At 36.6% G+C, this 18,242-nt stretch overlaps 1 protein-coding gene across 2 annotated transcripts in view; it reads right to left on the bottom strand.

Annotated features, from left to right (window-relative positions):
- Nucleotides 1–18,242, bottom strand: part of NWD2 (NACHT and WD repeat domain containing 2) — a 48,751-nt gene that overhangs the window by 9,361 nt on the left and 21,148 nt on the right. For both annotated transcript variants that reach the window (XM_052682367.1, XM_052682368.1), the window contains 2 exons: nucleotides 15,533–15,649; nucleotides 110–313 (listed from right to left, as the gene is read on the bottom strand). In XM_052682367.1, coding sequence (XP_052538327.1) covers nucleotides 110–313; nucleotides 15,533–15,649 — 321 coding nt within the window. The remainder of the gene's footprint in view (nucleotides 1–109; nucleotides 314–15,532; nucleotides 15,650–18,242) is intronic.

Genomic DNA, 18,242 nt, shown 5'->3' with positions numbered 1-18,242 from the left:
GTTAAAAGTGTGGGAGGTGCCGAGGGATTGCATTAGGCACTTGTGTCACTCTTGCAGAACTTTTTCCCCTGACAGAGAGGAATTTTTGAAGGAGGTGAATGCGACTTACTGTATTCTGGAAGCTCTTCAGCATTTCAGATTTCGGCCTGAGGTAATATGCTGGCGGCACTGCGTTCTCATCTCTGCAGTACCACTCTTCTATAATTCTGGTCTCTAGCTTGGCCTCCACAGCAGCATCCAGGATCATTTCAAATTCAGCTGACTCCACTTCCCCTGGGATGCGGATGTTCCCATACTTCTCTCCCAGTAGGCCCTGTGTATTGGCGGGAAATAGGGCTTACATTTTTCTCCTTAGTGATGTGAACACCCTCCACAGGATCTGAATTTCCTAAACATCAGTATTGTAATAGTTTCACAACTTTGAAATTAACAGAAAGGGAAACACACGCAGTGTAAGATGAATTATATTGAGATTATTGTGTTGAGCTCCATTCCACTATGATCACCTGGTAGATTTTCAAGCAGATACACTAACCTTCTTTACATTAACTGCTAATAAAAATACAAAGGCACAACAATACAAACTCTCACATGAGGTTGGGTTCATCTCACATTAACATTATTAAAAATTTCTTCTAGAAATACCAAGATTGATGTTGAAGAACCCCTAGTTACTTTGCTGTCTTGTATTCCCACGCTGCAAAAAAATGTTCACTCTCTTTGCCTCAGCAGCTGTCCAGGGAATGCACAGTGGAGAAAGGTGAAATAGTTTTGACCAATACCAAAACCCACTTTATTACTTAAGTGCATGTATTTGGTATAAATGTAAAGATTTGTGGAAGTCAGTTCACAGATAGTGTTACCTTCAAAACTGAAGCGTAAAATATTGGTTATAATGCCATGAATACATTCTCTAAAACTTAGTTTTGCAGTTTTCTGTGTATAAATATTAAATAAAAAAGGGTTGAGAAAAACTTTTTGGAAGATAAAGCTGTAGGACATTTCTGCATTCTTTCTGCAAAATTGTGGCATATTTTTGACCCTGTGATTTATTCTGCATTCAAATGTTGGCCCACAGCAGTCTGTGAGAATTCTCACTTTGTTTAAAATATAATTTCATTTTTTATTTCTTTTGTCATTTAAATACATTCAGTAAAGATTCTGAATTAATAAAAAGAAACACTTAATGTGGAGAGGAACCAACAGTATCAGCATCTTGATTTGAATCAGAAAGGTCTCTTAGCAAAGTAATGATAATGCAAATAAAGTACTACCCTAAAAATGTAAATGACCTTGTTGGTAAATAATAAAAATCTAAATAATTGTTATTTTTAAACCACTCATCATAATGAGAAACTGTTCTAAACTTTTTCAGCTGCAACTAAATCCTGCAAATCAATAACTGATTATGATGCAGCTTCACTGATTTTAGAAGTGTGATGCTGCTGACAGCCTTCTCTGAATCCAGCTATGTTGGCAGAAGGTACTCAAGCAGCTCATCCTGCTAGTTGCTGTAGCCTCTGATCAGAGACATCAGAGCACTTAATCCTAACCTGTTTCAGACAAAATGTGACCACAGCCATATTTTCTAACCTGACTGACTTTTGCCTGGGGCAGAGTAGGGAGAGCACACGTGAAGTGCAGTGCTAGCTCTAATGGCAAATGGTTGGCCTGACAGCCCTGTAATTCTGAATTCTGAAGCTGCAGAGGTTAAACATAGTATAATGTTATTTTCTTTTTATCACATGAGGTTAATTGCTCTACAGTGCCATACTTGTACATTCACAGTGATGTAGAAATCTCATAAATTTCTCTTACTGAATCTTTGCTATGCAGATTTTTAAATTACCTTAAATAGCAATTAATGAGGCTACACTTTTTCTAAATTTAAGTTCAATGGAATGTCCAAGCAAAGCTCAATAGTTGGGCCATTCATTGGCAGTATTAAAAATTCTTGTTTTATTGCACTGCATTTAATCAACTAATTTTCTTTTTTTTTTCTTCTCTGGTACAGTTCATGCTGTTCTCTTTCCACTGTATGACAGGTGAGTAAAGAAAAGCACTACCTTAAAATTTAAACACAGATTTTTTTTCTTATCTGTTATTGCAACAGTCATTATATAAGCAATCCTTTATTAGAGATCGTCTTCCTAACCACTTGAGCAAAAAATAATGGAAGGGAATTTCAACATGAACAGAGTAGAATAATAGAATCCTTAGAGTTGGAAGGGATCTTTAAAGGTCATGTTGTTCAGCTCCTCTACAATGAACAAGGACATCTTCGATCAGGTTGTTCACATCCTGATCCAGCCTGGCCTTGAAATTCTGCAGGGATGGGGCATCCACCACATGCAGGGCAACCTGTTCCTGTACCTTACCACCCTCACTGTAAAAGGCTTTTTCCTTATGTCCAAATGAAAACATTTCTCCTTGTTCTATCACCACATGCCCTGCTAGAGAGTCTGTCCCCTTCTTTCTTGTGGCTCTGCTTTAGACACTGGCTCCCTGGAGCCTTCCCTTCTCCAGGCTGAACAGCCCCAGCTCTCTCATCCTGTCCTTGCAAGGGAGGTGCTCCATCCCTTGGATCATTTTTGTGGTCCTTTGGATGCACTCCAACAGGTCCCTGTCTCTCCTGTACTGAGGACTGCTCATGTGGACACAGTACTCCAGTTGAGGCCTCACCAGCGCAGAGTAGGGGGCAGGATCAAATCCCTCACCCTCACCCTCACCCTGCTGGCCATGGTTCTTTTGATGCAACCCAGAGTATGGTTGGCTTTCTAGTCTGCAAGGGCACATTGCTGACTCATGCCCAGCTTACCATCCACCAGTACCCTCAAGTCCTATAATATTAAAATCACTGTAGATGATTTTGTCATGTGCTTTTAAATAAAATGGAGGCCTATGCAAATATTATTTGAAAGACATTACATTTTCTAATTGAATGGTCTTTTGTAATTGTGCTTGCTGCATGACTGGAAATCACAGGTGGGATTTTCATGGAAGTCCTTCTTGAGCTGCATGAATTAGTCACACTCAGAGCACACCTCTGAAGCTTTGCATTCTACTGAGAGAATGATGAGCGTGCCAAGCTCCTGGGGAACAGTTCTTCCCTTAAACATATTTCGCTAGATGTATAGTATGCTTTTCACCAAAAGTGATCACTGGTTAAAAACAAACAAATAAAAACATAACTAAGACTACGTGTGTTTGCTGGAATCTTAACAAAATATTTTGTTATGCTACATGTTAGCCTTTGAATTGGTGCTTTGCATGCACAGGCTATGAGAACAGCATCTTCCATTCTTGCATATGGGAGTAGCTTGGAAGGCTTGGAAGTATCTAATTCTAGGCAGTTTCCAAGGAAAAGACATCTCCTCTCTACTTTTCTGGATTTATAATCTGTTAGTACAAATATATTGTGCCAGGGTTCCACAAAAACATCCAAAACTTTAGATACCTAAACTTAGAATGGCACATGTTCCTCCAGGGACTTCAGTGTCCAAGATGCAACTACGCCAGAGGCAGGCAGCAGCCTCTGGAAGTGTCTGTCCCTCTCTCATTATTCACTGTACATTTAAGTAGGAAAATCAGAACAACAGAATTTAAAGAAAATAAAGTTTCTCACAATCTTCATGTTTCATCACGCTAAATGAAAATAAGAATATTGCCATTTATGTTCTTTATGAAAAATAACACAACACTCTGCTAATAACCTAAAACTTCAATTTGCGATAACGACACTGGGACAATTTGATGATTATTACAGGAAATTATTTTTTAAAAGCAAGTGCGATGTTTACACTATATTCAGTACTAGGAAACATTGTTATATGCAGACTTGTGAATCTAAATTTCCTACCCAATAAGTCATTTTCGTTTAATTGTAAAATAACAAAAATTCATTAGATTGAAGGTGATTGAACTGTTTAAAGCTACCAAACTGGTAAATGTATAAAACCCTCAGGAACTAATTGTATCAGAGAGAACTTCATAGAATTGACAACAGAACAACCTCAGCAGTAGTCTTATTAGCTTTGTTGTGCCTGAGGCTGAAGTTAAAGGAAAATTATTAGAGGCAAATTAAAGAATTACTGTTTAAGTCCATATGGAAAATATTTTCCTTCTACTCTGGGTGTGGGAAGATATTAAAATTGTAGATACAATCAGAATAATGACCAGAAGGAGAAAACTAACAAGATTTGAATTCTTACCAACATAGAAAGCTGCAGGTTCATTGAAAATATGGATGTGTAGCTGGTTAATGACCAGATCCAATGATCTTCTGCTGGGCTTCATGGAATCATAGAATAGCTTATGTTGTAGGGGATCTTAAAGATCATTTAAGATCTGTCATGGGCATGGTTGCCAGCCACTAGATCAGGCTGCCCAGGATCCCATCCAACCTAGCCTTGAATGTCTCCAGTAATTGGGCATCCACAACCTCTCTGGGCTGCTTGTTCCAGCACCTCACCAATCTCTGTAAAAATTTTCTACCTAACATGTAACCTGAATGTACCCTCTTTTAGGTTAAAGCCAAGCCTCCTTGTCCTATCACTATCAAACTGTGTAAAAAGTTGATCCTTGTCTGGCTTTTAAGTTCTCTTCAAGTACTACAAGACCACAATGAGATCTCCCTAGAGATCTTCTCCAAGCTAAACAAGTCCAACTACCTCAAACTTCCTTTACAGGAAAGGTGCTCCATCCCTGTGATCTTCTTTGAAGCCCTCCTCTAAACCCTTTCCAATAGCTTTACATCATTCTTGTACTGGGGGCCCCAGGCTTGGACACAGTATTCCAAAGGGGGCCTTGCAAGGGCATAGTAGAGTGGGACAATCACCTCCCTCTCCCTGATGGCCATTCCTCTTCTGGTGCAGCCCAGGATACTATTGGCCTTCTGGTCTGGAAGAGCATGCCGCTGTCTTATGTTCAGCTTTTTGACCATCAGGATTCCCAGTACCTTCTCCACAAGTCTGCTCTCAATGAATTCTTCACCTAGTCTGTACTCATATCTGGGATTGCCTCCAATCCCAAAACTTTGCACCTGGCTTTGTTAAATCTCATTAGGCTCTAATGTGCCCACTTCTCAAATATGTCCAGGTCCCTCTGGATGCCATCTCTCCCTTCTACTGTGTCAACTGCATCACTCAGTTTGGTGTCATTAGCAAACTTGCTGAGAGTATACCCAATCCCATTGTCTATGTCATTGATAATGCATTGAAGAGCACCAGGCCTAAGACAGACCCCTGGGGACATTTCTTGTGATGTGCCTCCACTTGGACTTAGAACCATTGACAACAACCCTTTGGCTATGAACAACCAACAGATTATTTATCCACCTAATCGTCCAGCATTCAAATCCATGTCTCTCCAAGTTAGAGATAAAGATGTGGTTTGGGATCATGTCAAAGGCCTTGCACAAGTCCAGGTAGATTACATCAGTTGCTTTTCCTTTGTCCACTGATGCTATTACTCCATCATAGAAGGACTCTAGATTGGCCAGCTATGATATGCTGTTGGTGAAGTCATGCTGGCTGTTTCTGATCACCTGCTCATCCTTCATGTGCCTTAATATGTCTTCCAGGAGAATCTGTTCCTTGATCTCCACAGCACATACGTTAGGCTCACTGGCCTAACATAGTTCCCCAGGTCTTCCTTTTTTTTACTCCTCAAACATGGGACTGATATTCAACAAGTGGTCCTATCCTATGTAGATACATCTGTGTGATAACATAAAAACACTTCAGCACAACTGTAGGAAATGCTTTATGGTTTTCAAACTGTCTACAGTTTGTACCCTGTCTTGCATTTTGAATTTCCATTTGCTAATGCAGTGCAGTTCTAAGTCCATCCTGCCTAAACAGCTTGTTCAAGTAAAGGAAGGACTGCAGGATTGGTAACATTTAGGCACATTTACCCTCCTGGTCAGCAGAAATTTTTGGATTAGCTGATATAAACAAATAGGTAGGCAGATCATGTCTTAAAAATCTGGAACAAAACGGTCAGGACAGAGATTTTTTATATTCCTGCTCACAGAAATTTAGTACAACCATAGGTCTTTTTGGCTTATTGCCAGCATAGTGTAGCCCTATTTTTATGGCTCCCTATCGATGATACTTATGCAATATAAGATAGTCACACACCTTTTTTTTTTTTTTTTTTTTTTTTTTGGGGGGGGGGGGGGGGGAAGGGGGGGGAAAGCAAAACAAAACCAAAAAGCAAAAATACAACAAACAGGCTTAGCTGGACTTTGTTTCTGAGAAACAAATATGTGTTAAATTGAAGCTGAGAGTTTTCTATCAGAAATAGGAGCATGTGTCCTTGACTTATTTACTCATTTTTTTTACTCATTTTTATTCACTGAGGGACCAATACCCAAGTCCTCTCAAGCTCAAAACAAGAATGCTAATGGCTAAACAATATTGAATCATTTGAACTGAAATGAGAGAAGTAAATTTACTTAAATTTATTTTCAATGCACTAATGATTATTTCAATAATGAGAAAAACAAACATGATTTCATTGAAAATCTCAGTGGAGTATACATGTTAACTGCTTGTTAGTCTAATCTGCAACCAAACTGACTCAAATAACTGAAACTTAGATGAAGAAGACATTTTATCTAAACCAAATTTTAGGAAGTTGAAGATACAGAGTAGCTGGTAGCTAAGAGATACTCTAAAAAATAGTTGTCTCCACCTTTTTTCTTGCTAGCTGTAATGTGGTACAATGTACCTTCTGATACACGCACAGGGAGAATATTCTTCAAATTCATAAATAGAGAAGTAAAAAGTAGGGAGAGGAAAAAGAATGAAAATGCTACCCCTGCCAGTGCTGCTTAGTGTGCCTCTCTGAGCATCCAGAGATACAGGCATACAGAAGAAGATACCTTGAGACTAGCAGTGTAGGTGGCTGTTAGGACATGACATTAATTTCTGGACAAAATATCAAGGAGTTAAAAACTAGGACTCTCTTATTGCCCACTATTATGCTTTGTACCAAAGAAAATGTACTGTCTTCTGCTGGGTCCACATACCCACATGCCTTCTAAAAAGAAGGACCTTATTTTTATATTCAGGGAAATATAATTGTGCTAATGTCTATAACAAGGGCTGCTTAGTTTCTAAATTCCTATTTTGGTGTGGTGTTTAGGATAAGTGATAAGCCAAAGAGTTTAGATAGAAGTAATTTTGAGCAAGACAAAAAGAGATGAATTAGGCATGTAAGGCATTAACACAGAGGCATGTAGACACCTCCAAATCTGCAGCAATTGAGAGGGTCTTTAGGGCTGCATGTTGGGCACATGCACTCTTTTTTGAAGTACTTCAGAAAAATGGATTTAATGCAGAAGAACTCTTGGGAAGATCTATATCTTTATATCTTCTATATCTATATAGATAGATATATAGATAGATATATATCTATCTTCTATATCTATATATCTTTATGCTATTCAGTAACACAAGCCATGTTTCTCAGTAACATATATAGCCACTATAATGGTATTAGAAAGTGTTAATTAATGAGTAATCAATGAATATTATCAGAAGTATAGGCCACTGATGGGATAACAGAGTTTTTAAAGACCTCCTCTGACTTTAGAAAACTTAAAGCTAGTATTAACATTATATGTCATTTCACTGCAATTTTTTTTGCTGTTTTTTTTTGTCCTTCTTACTACAGATTGGTGTTCATTGATTCTGCAAATGAAAACCTAATTTTGTAATTAAATGTCATGAAATTGCTTTGACAACTTGCATAGAATAATACACTTCCCAGAAGCCTGATACGACCCATGACTGTGCAGTGTGTTGTAAAGCACATAAACACTATTAATAAAAATATATTACAGAGATAAAAAAAACCAAATGAAGGCCCAAAGGCAGTTTTTTAGTACAAGGGACACTAGTTCTAGTTCTCTAGTGTGTTAACTTCATGTGTTAACTTCATGTCTTCTCTAGTAGTAATTTTAATCAGACCTGAAATAAATGGTGAGTGTACAAAACACTAAATGCTAAATACAGCCTGCAGGTAACAGGTCAAATAATTAGCCAAATTTTTAAAAATTCAGTAGCATGAAAATGAATGAAAGACAGCAAAGGACATGACACTTCCTTCAGTAAGGATTCCATTTTGCCCATGCCATGCAATGATGTGACAGAGAGGCAGAGTATATGCTCTGCTAAAGGCTGTGGCAGGCAATGCACTGTTGTTCCAGCCATGAGCAGCACAAGCATTTTGTAAAAACTTTCAAAGAAGTTTTAAGCACTAAAATAGTTTCTCTACTATTTTGGTGTGGTATTTAGGATGAGTGATGAGCCAAAGAGCTCAGATTTTTTTAATTTTGAGCAAGAGAAAAAGAGATGAATTAGCACCGAAGGCATTTGTCACAAAATAGTTGACAAAGAAAAGAACATATAGCTTACTCATAATAATTGTGGTCTCTGTAGCATTCTAAGCAGGTGTTTTCTAATTTATTTTTTCCAGGCTGAATAGGATAAAAAAAATAGTGTGATTTCCAGTTATGAAAGAAGGAAGTGTATAATATTTAACTGCTACATAGCATACCAACAAAACTTCACTGAGAGCAAGTATTTTAAGAGATGAGTGAAAAGAGTGTATGAGCATACCTGCAGCACCATGAATATCACTGATACTTTCCATTATTTTGCTTTTATAAATTAGTTACTTCCTTGAAGAAAAATAATATGCACTCTAATTCTCTGTAAGAAAATAACTAGCCACAGATTCTTGAATTTAAGAATATTCAGACCGAGAAGTGAACTTGTTACTAGGTGGGTACGTATTTGTTTCTGGGTATGTCACTCCTGAAGAGACTCTATTTGAGAAAAGAGTACATGCTAGATGCAAGCAAGAGCATTAAGTGCTTAAGTGAACTTATCAACTGCCTGCTACATGCTGTAAAGTATGCTGTTTCTTTACACAGAAGTGAGATTATGAAGTTTAGGATTATTTTTTTTTCCTCTCTCACTTGCAAGAAATTGCTGATGTTGGCTTTCTCACACAGTTTCATTTGTAGAGCAGACCTTTACATCTACTTGATTAAAATAGTAGCACAGAACATGACACAGTAAAACTCTTGAGGCTCAAGAGAAACTAAATCTTATAAATCCCAGGCTGCCTATTTTCTCCTCCACACATTATGTGCAGAATGAAGCAAATTTGAGTTTACACAAATCTTGTTCTCACTAATATGGTCATTCATATTAGGTTTAATACCTAACTTTCTGGAAGACAGCACCAAAAAGTCAGTTTATGTCCAGAATAAGAAACACAGAGATTTAGCACAAATCACATACAGTCTTCTGGAGGCTTAAAATGCAAACTATTTAAAGACTACATCAAGAAACAAGTGAAAACCATACAGTTTTGAGGGTGCATGCAAAAGCTGCATGATGAATCTTGTAGATATTTTCAGTGGGTTATGTCTGAAAAATGGGTAAGCATTTTTAGATCCTAGATTTTAGATTTAGAGAATTAGAAATGATTCACAGGAGAATACATTCCCAGCTCTAAGGCAGATCAAGGAACTCATTTACAATAGCTTAATAATATCATATTATCCTGTGCTTGATATCAGTCTATGGGTATGTGTGCTGTTTGTGCTGTCCAGAGACAAACATCATGTAAAAGGCCTTTGCCTGCCTGAACTGCCTGACTGAAGACCAAGGCTCCCCAAAAGAGGAGAGTCACATACAAATTTAATCACTGTTTCCATTGTGAAAAGTGTTAAAAAAAATACACAGAGCTCTCCTTTGATATTGGCAGAATTTTTTTTCCTGTTGACTGTCCCAAAACAGAATTAATGTTTTCAGCCCTATGCTTAATGACAGGGTTAATGCCAGGAAGTCCTATGGAAACACTGCTGTATCATGTGTGATTCCACTTATGTTAGTGGGAATTATTATCTGGATGGGGTTTCAAATCAGATGCTGAGTGAGAAGATAATTCATGGTTTGATATTTCTCCCTTTGAATATATTTTATTGGGACAACTGGGCTGTTGTGCCCATGGCTGGTTTCAGCTATTTCTTCTCATTCCCTGTAATCTAGATCTGCTTTCCTGAGGAAAATTAAATTCTGAAATGCATTGAGACTTCCTAACCTCTGTTGAATTCCTGGGTGCTTAGCATTCCTCCTAAACTGACTGTTTTAACGGATACATTTTGCTGACTTTACCCTCTGTAACTTTAAATGTCAGGGTGTTTTCTCAGGATAGAAAAAACAAAATGTAATTAAGGTATTCCGGAGCCTGTATGTATTCAGTTTTCCAATTAGGAACAAATCCTAAGGTAGACAGCACAACCGAATTGGGAGTTGAGGAGATTCAGGAGAACTGAAGTAATACAATTTGGATTTTTCTCTGAGCCAGAATGCACTTAGAATTAATTATCAAGCGAAGAAAAACATGTAGCAGTGCACTTCATAAAATGATTAAAGCACACGTTATACTCAGGGAACAAAAAGATCTGGAGGTATAGACATCATTTCACTCCTTGATTTCATCTTAGTTCCAGGGTTATGTAAGGACATGACAGACGTATTTTTTTAATATTGAGCTGAAATTCTAATGGAATTTCAATTTTATAATGTTAGGAGTTTTTAATGGCATATGAATGCTGTATTAAACACAAGCTGTCAATAATTTCAGATGGTTAATGTAAACTACAGTGTCGGTACAGAGTAGGTAGAAAATGAAGAAGTAGAATGAGGCGTTCGCTTCTTTGGACCACATGATTTGTATGAAAGCAGGGAAGACTCTCTTAGATTTGTATCTGCTGTAGCTTCAAGCTCAGTCTGGATCCAGATAAGTATTTATGTTCTTAATTTCCAGACATTTGCCAAATCTACTCAGTGTTTTCTATTATTTGATTTAGTTGTTATGCTTAAGCAATTGTAATCATAAATCTTCTTCATAAATCTGTTCCTTGTCCTTACTGTTAGTCAACTCCAAATTACATAGAAGTTGTCATTTTATTATTATTATTATTATTTTTTTTGTATAAATGTGTTCAAATGAAACACAAAGTAATGAGAATCTCTCTGGAACCATCTTAATGCTTATTATGTGTCTAGGTTGTGTCCCTCCTTCTACTGTTAGAAGTATTCTGTCACTAAGAGATAGAGAAGACTTCACTAAAAGAAATAAATAAAACATATATCATTAATATAAATTAAGATGGAAAAAGATATCTTGGGGATAAATAAACCAAATATGAAATTTTTAATCATAAAGAATTTTATCTATGTAATTTTGATACTTGCAGAGAGCTGGCCTTCATCTGACCAGGCAAAGGAATGTTTTTTTCTCTACAGAATCAGTGCTTTTTTTGCACAACTACCTGCCAGAGCTTGCACTTTCATAATTACACATTCAAAACATGCTTGAGGAACTTCAAAGTTCATGTTTAGGCTGACTAAAATTTGGTATTGATATAACTCCCCCAGTGTACCCAATTACTTTGCTCTATAACTTGTTGTAAATAAGGAAGAAGCTTTGACTTTTTTTCTATGAAACAATCATTCTTAATCCAAAGCAGTATGCAAAGACGATAGGCTCATCAGGTATTCCCTTTAGACAATGATCAGGAACACTTGCTGAAACTTTTAATCTGGTTACTCCCTAAAATAGAGTAAAACCCACCCTATAGCCAAAATGCCTACATTCTGGTCTAAGACTTCAGTGAATGCATCTAGTGAAGAGGAATAAGAAAAGGTGTGCTCTCCCCAGTGTCATAAAAGTTTAGAAACCAATAAGCATCCTTATTAGTACCTATCAACAGTATTCTTTTAGTGTTATGGTTCAGTGCTGCATTTCCAAATGAATTTTGAAATCATTTTTTTGTGCCTGATATACTGCAGTTCGATTTGAAAATGTTGGTGCAACCACCATCTAAGCGCAAACCCAAATGTATTTAACTGAACAAATTGCTACAATAACAAACTCAGACTTTAATTTTGCAGTTTCTCAGGCTGTGGTCATGAAACAAAGAATAGTTCAGGCAGAAACTGCACAGTGCTGCATAGCTGGATGAGAGCACGTGCAAGTTGCAACTTGCAGCGTGTGTTTGAAGAGCAGTGCAGAGCAGCACGCCAGATCTTTTATCTGTATCAAGGCACAACCAACAGCAGGTTAGTACTGGGCTACTAGTTAGGGGATCTCAGTAAAAAAGCAGTACACTCATTCTGAAAAATAAATCACTGTAGATTAACAATAGTCTAAATAGCTAAGGCTTTAATTAATAACAAGCACTGCACTTTGGTTCCTAAAATAGCACCTAATTACCTAGTATTTCTTTGCTTTCAATGGAGAAATAGGTGCAGCTCCAGAGAATGACTCAGAAATTACTGGAGGTAACTAGATATTCCTATTGGCTGTTAAGGGTATCTACTGTAGACTGAGACTAGATCCAAAATGGATGAATCCTCTTCATGATTGGTACTAATAATGGGATGATAATATAACCCTTATTGTCAGACTAGTCTCATGCCTGTATTGCTATCTCTTATGAATTTACTGGGAAATGTGACCAAAGAAAATGTAAAGGTTCTGGAGAAGCACTGAAAATATATTCGGTCTTTGGTACTATTATGCAGTGCAGTCTTGCAGTTCACAATTTAACAAATACACTGCAATACGATCTCCTCATGTAAGGTACTGAGACAACCAGCCTGAATTTTTATGCAAAATTTGCATGGAAAACATTTTTCCTACAGAGAGATTGCATATTTCCCTCACAAATAAATCTCGATAAATTTGTAGATAAAAATAGCATGGTACATGCTGCAAGTTAGTAAATGATCACATGCAATAGGTACTGACTTTAAATAGAAAACAAATGAACAAACAAAATCCCAAACTCAAACCACTCTCCCCTCCCTTGACTGGATCTAGTATTGATAGAGCTTGGACACCAGGGAAAATGGGGACTGTATGTTCCCAAAGAAAACATCACAGGAAATTAACCACTCACTGTTTCAGAGTTGCTTCCTCTTTTGTGCTTATGAATATGTGTCCAAAAGCTTAAGACTTCTAACTTCTGCACCTTAATTTAAGAGCTGGATTTCATTTTCTCTTCACCTGACATCACAATACAGGCACAAAGCACCATAAGGGAACACTTTCTAAAATCAAATCATATCTCCAAGTTAATTCTGAATATGCAGATTTAATCCCAGACCTGAGTTTCAATTTAAAAAGCCATAACTGAAATGTAAGAAAATACCCAGCTAAATGGAAGTGGCACAATTTATAGAACATTGTCAAGAAATGGGAAGTTGCCCAAAGTCTGCAGTGCCAGTCAGTTTTTAATTATATTACTATAAATTAAAACTAAATACACTTGCTGGAGTAGGATCAAATTCAATTTGATTGTAAATGAAATAAAACACACTCCACTAAGGTATAACAAAGGAAAAAACAAACAAACAAATATGCGTACAGAGATTTCTATAATTTCTAATTCTGCAACCTAGACATTGGAAGTGCTATTACTCCAGCTTATAACTAGAAAAACTAGAGTAGAAATTGAGTTATCTGACTCTATCCAGCCTCATTGCTAACTGTTTCACTCTATTTAAAATTTCTGTTTGGCTTGATTTCTCTTTCCTTAGGAACAATGCAATCCAAGCAGTTCTTAATACTTCCAAAATTCTGAGCTGCAAAACTATTGAGCAATGGTGTATTGAGAGGTTTCTTCCACTGATATTTCAGAACATACATGCCTAAGACTGTACATAGTTAACTAGTGTTGCCCAACAAAATATGCTATGCTTTTCTGCTCCAAGTCTGTTTCTCCATCAAAGCAAACACAGAAATTAGAAAAGAAATCCAGAAAACTTAATTTAGCCACAAAAGGTGCTGCTCAAATCAGGGCTTATGAAAACAGTGTAAGGAGAGCTGTACACCCCAGCCAAGACTCAGTCCTCTGGGTTAGGCTTGTTCCACTCAAGAGCTGAAGATGACCTTTGTTGGTTGATTTAAACACAAATGAATAGTGTTTAGAGAGGGTGATTTAACTGAATCTTATCCTAACATCTCCGCAGTTGTGCATAGAAAAATGATTTTTTACATCCCTCATTTAATTTCTTCCGAAGATGGAGACTCGAGAAAGCTGATAATAATAATAATGGAAGTATTTATCTTCTAGAGAAATAATCTTGATCAGAACAAAGTCTACATATTGTCATCATATTTGTATATTCTCTGAAGTCTTCTTTTCACAAAGTACCTCTATCATAAAAAATAAACCCACATTCTTCCTAAATCATTTTTTATTTTGCTTTATACTTTAATAGAATATTTTAAATGTGCGGTTCATACCACTCAGTTGCCAAACTCATTAGAGAAATTCTTTCCGTAGGTCTTATTCAGAAAGTTAAAGAAAAACATCCTTGCTTTTCATAGATAATGAGGATATGCTGCTCTCTAAACAGCTGAGAAAATACCTTTATCAAAAGCCAGTATGCTTTTTCTTTGCATTGAAAACTAACGCAGACAGCATACAATGCATTTAACTGCTCTTAAAATATTTTTCAAGTGATACATGTTCAACTTAAAACATAGCACAAATCTTTCTAAGCACAGGAGAGAGAAAAATTCATGCTATATTGAATTATATAGTTAATGTAAAACCAGTGACTACAAAATCTATTGTAGATGATTCATCGGGAAGGGGAGAAGTATACCTAGCAAGACTGTATGTAGTCTACTCCCAATGCCTTTCAGTTATTCATCCCAATGCATGATTTCATAAATTCAAATTGCTTCATCTGAAGAACACTGTCTGTTGAGCTTGATATAGATCAACAGGTTCATTTATTGAAAGATACCTCTGACATTAAAAAAGATGGGTAAAGCTTTATAAAGCACTTCTGTACAAGTGTAATGGTCACTTTTAACTACAACAGAAAAAGCCAGTGAAGATGTATCTGTTTTGTCAGCTTTACTGACTCTTTAAGAATCCTAAAGGCAATGTTCTGGCAACAATAAAGAGAAGGCAGTGTCAAAGCCTCCTCAGGTTGTCTCTGACCTCCAGGCTTTTCATGCACTAATATATGGCATGCTCACTTGAGTTTACCACACAAAGCAGCAAAATGCGTATCAGAGCAGATAGCTCTTGCCTGCTGCTGTGCTTTTATAGCTAAGTCCTTCTATGCCAGCCAATAATCCATGTCTGAAAAGTGCCAAGAATTAATTAGTGGTGACCTTCTTACACAAGCAGTCCATCTCCTGTTGTAGTGGTAGAACAATCACATCTTGTGGTTTCTAAATACATCTTGCCATAGGGACTGCTCATGAAAGATCCTTCCTTCCTCTCTTCTCTTAGTGAATAATCTCAGTTATTTGACAGCTCTGTGTGGGGAAACTTTTCGCTGCAGCATACAAAATGTACAGCTAGGAATATCAAATACTTCAGAAAGAGGAAAATAATATATTTGTTACTGAAACATGCATGTTAGGTTCATTAATAGTATATTATTGTGGTAATGAAAAACATTATTTTTATACCCACAACAAAACATGGACCTGCAGAACTTTTCAAGCAATCTTCTAACAGCTTCATGCGAGTCTTCTGCAGCTCAGGACTGTCCCATTCATCTGCCTCGACTCCCCAGTATAAATCTATGACCTGGAAAATAGTATATAATGTTGTTAATCTATTATTTGCTCTTTCTCTCTATCAAATTAAAAATTAACTTTGATGGCATGCTGTGTGCTGCTAAACATTGTTCTGCAATGCTGTGAAAAGCAATGAGATCTACCACCAGTCCTTAAACAGACTTGCAGTTTTTCCTTAAGTAACGACAATCTGAGCCTCTATTTCCCCTCAGAGACTTTTTTCTCTTTAGATTGTAAGTACACTTTAGGACTGGGACAGTCTCTCATTTTGTATTCATATTTTTGTGCAGAGATTAGCATGACAAGATCTTGATTTGATGTAGTCTTTATTTTCTAGTAGATTGCATATAATGAACAGGTAAGAATAATGATAAAAGCACTGATAGAATGCTGGCTCCCTGGAAATTAATGGGAGTTTTGCTATAGATCTTATTCAATACTATGACTTGACACCCTGTGTCGCTTGTAGCCATAGGATATAAAATCATCCAGTGCACATGGCTCTGAAGAAAGAATATGTGCAGTTCTGTAATATCATACTTCCTTTGTTAGTTGCCCTTTGTTACTGTGGGAGAAAAAATTGTACAGATATGCAATAGCAGACAGCTTGCTGTTCAGCCTTTCATTTATAGCTGCAGACTTGGTTTTGTGATGGTAATGGATTGCAAACAAACTCTTGGAAGAAACTGGAATATAGATGCTAAATGTATTTCAAGAAATTTAGGGACAAAGTGTGATTTCACCGTATATTTTACCTAAAAGGCTGAATCTTTAATGTGGGCAATTGAATTTAAAAGAATAGGGATTGTATGCATACATTTCTTACTATTGGAATAACATTTATGACACATGCTACTACATTCTAATTTAAGCTACTGTTACAGTTAGCATGTAACTTGAACAAAAAAGTCCAAACGGACAGTTTTAAAAAACAAAATCAAACCTGTATTAAGACATGAATGATCCCAGTGTCAGTTATTATATTACTTGTATCATGGGAGCACTCTGCTCTTACTGTGAGGAACACAAAACTAATTGTCTAAAAAGATCATAAAATCAATCTGAAGGGCTAATATAAGAATTAATAGTGAATTGCTGTAAAAGTAGAAGTCAAAGGTGTACAGCTGGTTAATCAGCTTGGGAAATTTCTCCTAATAGTAAGTGACAAGGCTTAAGAAGCTGTCATCCTGGAACTACTTATGCCAATGTTTAACTTTATTACTTATTTTCCTGTTGGCTTTTTCAGGCAGAAAATTTTGGGACCTATGGTGGTGTTTGCTACAGTAGGAACCTTGATATCAAACGCACCGGATAAGGCACTGTCTGACTGATGATGAATGAAACAGCCCTAAGTATGAATGCACTGTAACTTGCACTGGCCAAAAAATACTTCTAGCATCCTTATTTTTTATAGAAGTTTTGTTCCAAGACTTTGCTGAAACAAAAGTCTTCTGCTTTATAAAGCTGCTTCTGAAACAGCTTTCCTATCTCCCTCATTTTCACTGATTTCTTTTCTGTCCTTTTCTAATCTCATTAGGAAAGAGTGTTCCCGGTTTCTCTCACCCATCTGTTATTTATCTATATGACTTCATTACTGAACTTCATATTGTATTCAGCTGTCTTATTGCTTGAATGATATACGATAGAGCTAAAGTATTCTAGTCATAAAATTAGAGCATTTTAGCATACTGTCAGAAGCATTTGAATTAGTGATTGAATGAATTTATTGTACTGAAACATAAAGGAAATTTCTACATTAATTAACTGTTCAGATATCAGATAATACTATAAACGTGAAGAGGAAATTATCTGGATATTGTAGCAGTTTGGCACCCACCTTCCATATGTTGTCAGTTATAGATTATTTTTATTCAGTAACTTAATTTTGGTGCATAGTATCTCAACGTGTGTTATAATTTTGTCCTACAAGAAGATGTATTTTAGCCATCAAACCGCTGAAGGCACCAGCATTTTCAAAAGGATGAGCTCATTTGTTATCACTTATGCTACCTGAAATAAACAGGATTTACAAAATTAAGGAAATGAAACAGGACAACAGCTGTGTCTGATGTTGAACTGTTTTTTTACTCAAACTTGGAGAAACTGCTTGACCTCATCCTGACATTCAGTAGGGCTGTCACAATGAGATGACAGCTGGTTAAACAAGGTGGGCTGATGCTACTCTGGATTACCTCCACACTAGTCAATTAATGGTGACTTTTCATTGATGACTCATTGTTTCCTTTTGCTTATTTTAGCTTTTGATCTATTGAATTGACAGTTTCATAGATTTGCCTAATTACATGGGGTAATTTTAACTCTATCGCTTCCTACTGCTTAAAGAGACAAAAAAAAATTCATTCATGCAGAGATTCTACTTTCAACCTAACAAGTATCACACAGTGAAAATTATTTGAAACAGTCCTTTTTCCCAAGAAGAAAAGAATATTCTGTCCATTAACTGTTAGTCATCCTCCAAAATTTTTCTATTACAATTACTTTCTTTGACCATTCTGTGTCCCTCCACTTCCCCAGATTTTATATTCCAGGTATAAAACACCATGCCTCCTGGAAGTAGGCTTCACAACTTCATTTCTGTCTTA

Source organism: Tympanuchus pallidicinctus, unplaced genomic scaffold, assembly GCF_026119805.1.
Source record: "Tympanuchus pallidicinctus isolate F22 unplaced genomic scaffold, pur_lepc_1.0 scaffold2, whole genome shotgun sequence".
NCBI classification, from domain to species: domain Eukaryota; kingdom Metazoa; phylum Chordata; class Aves; order Galliformes; family Phasianidae; genus Tympanuchus; species Tympanuchus pallidicinctus.
This window is presented reverse-complemented; position numbering and strand designations above follow the sequence as displayed.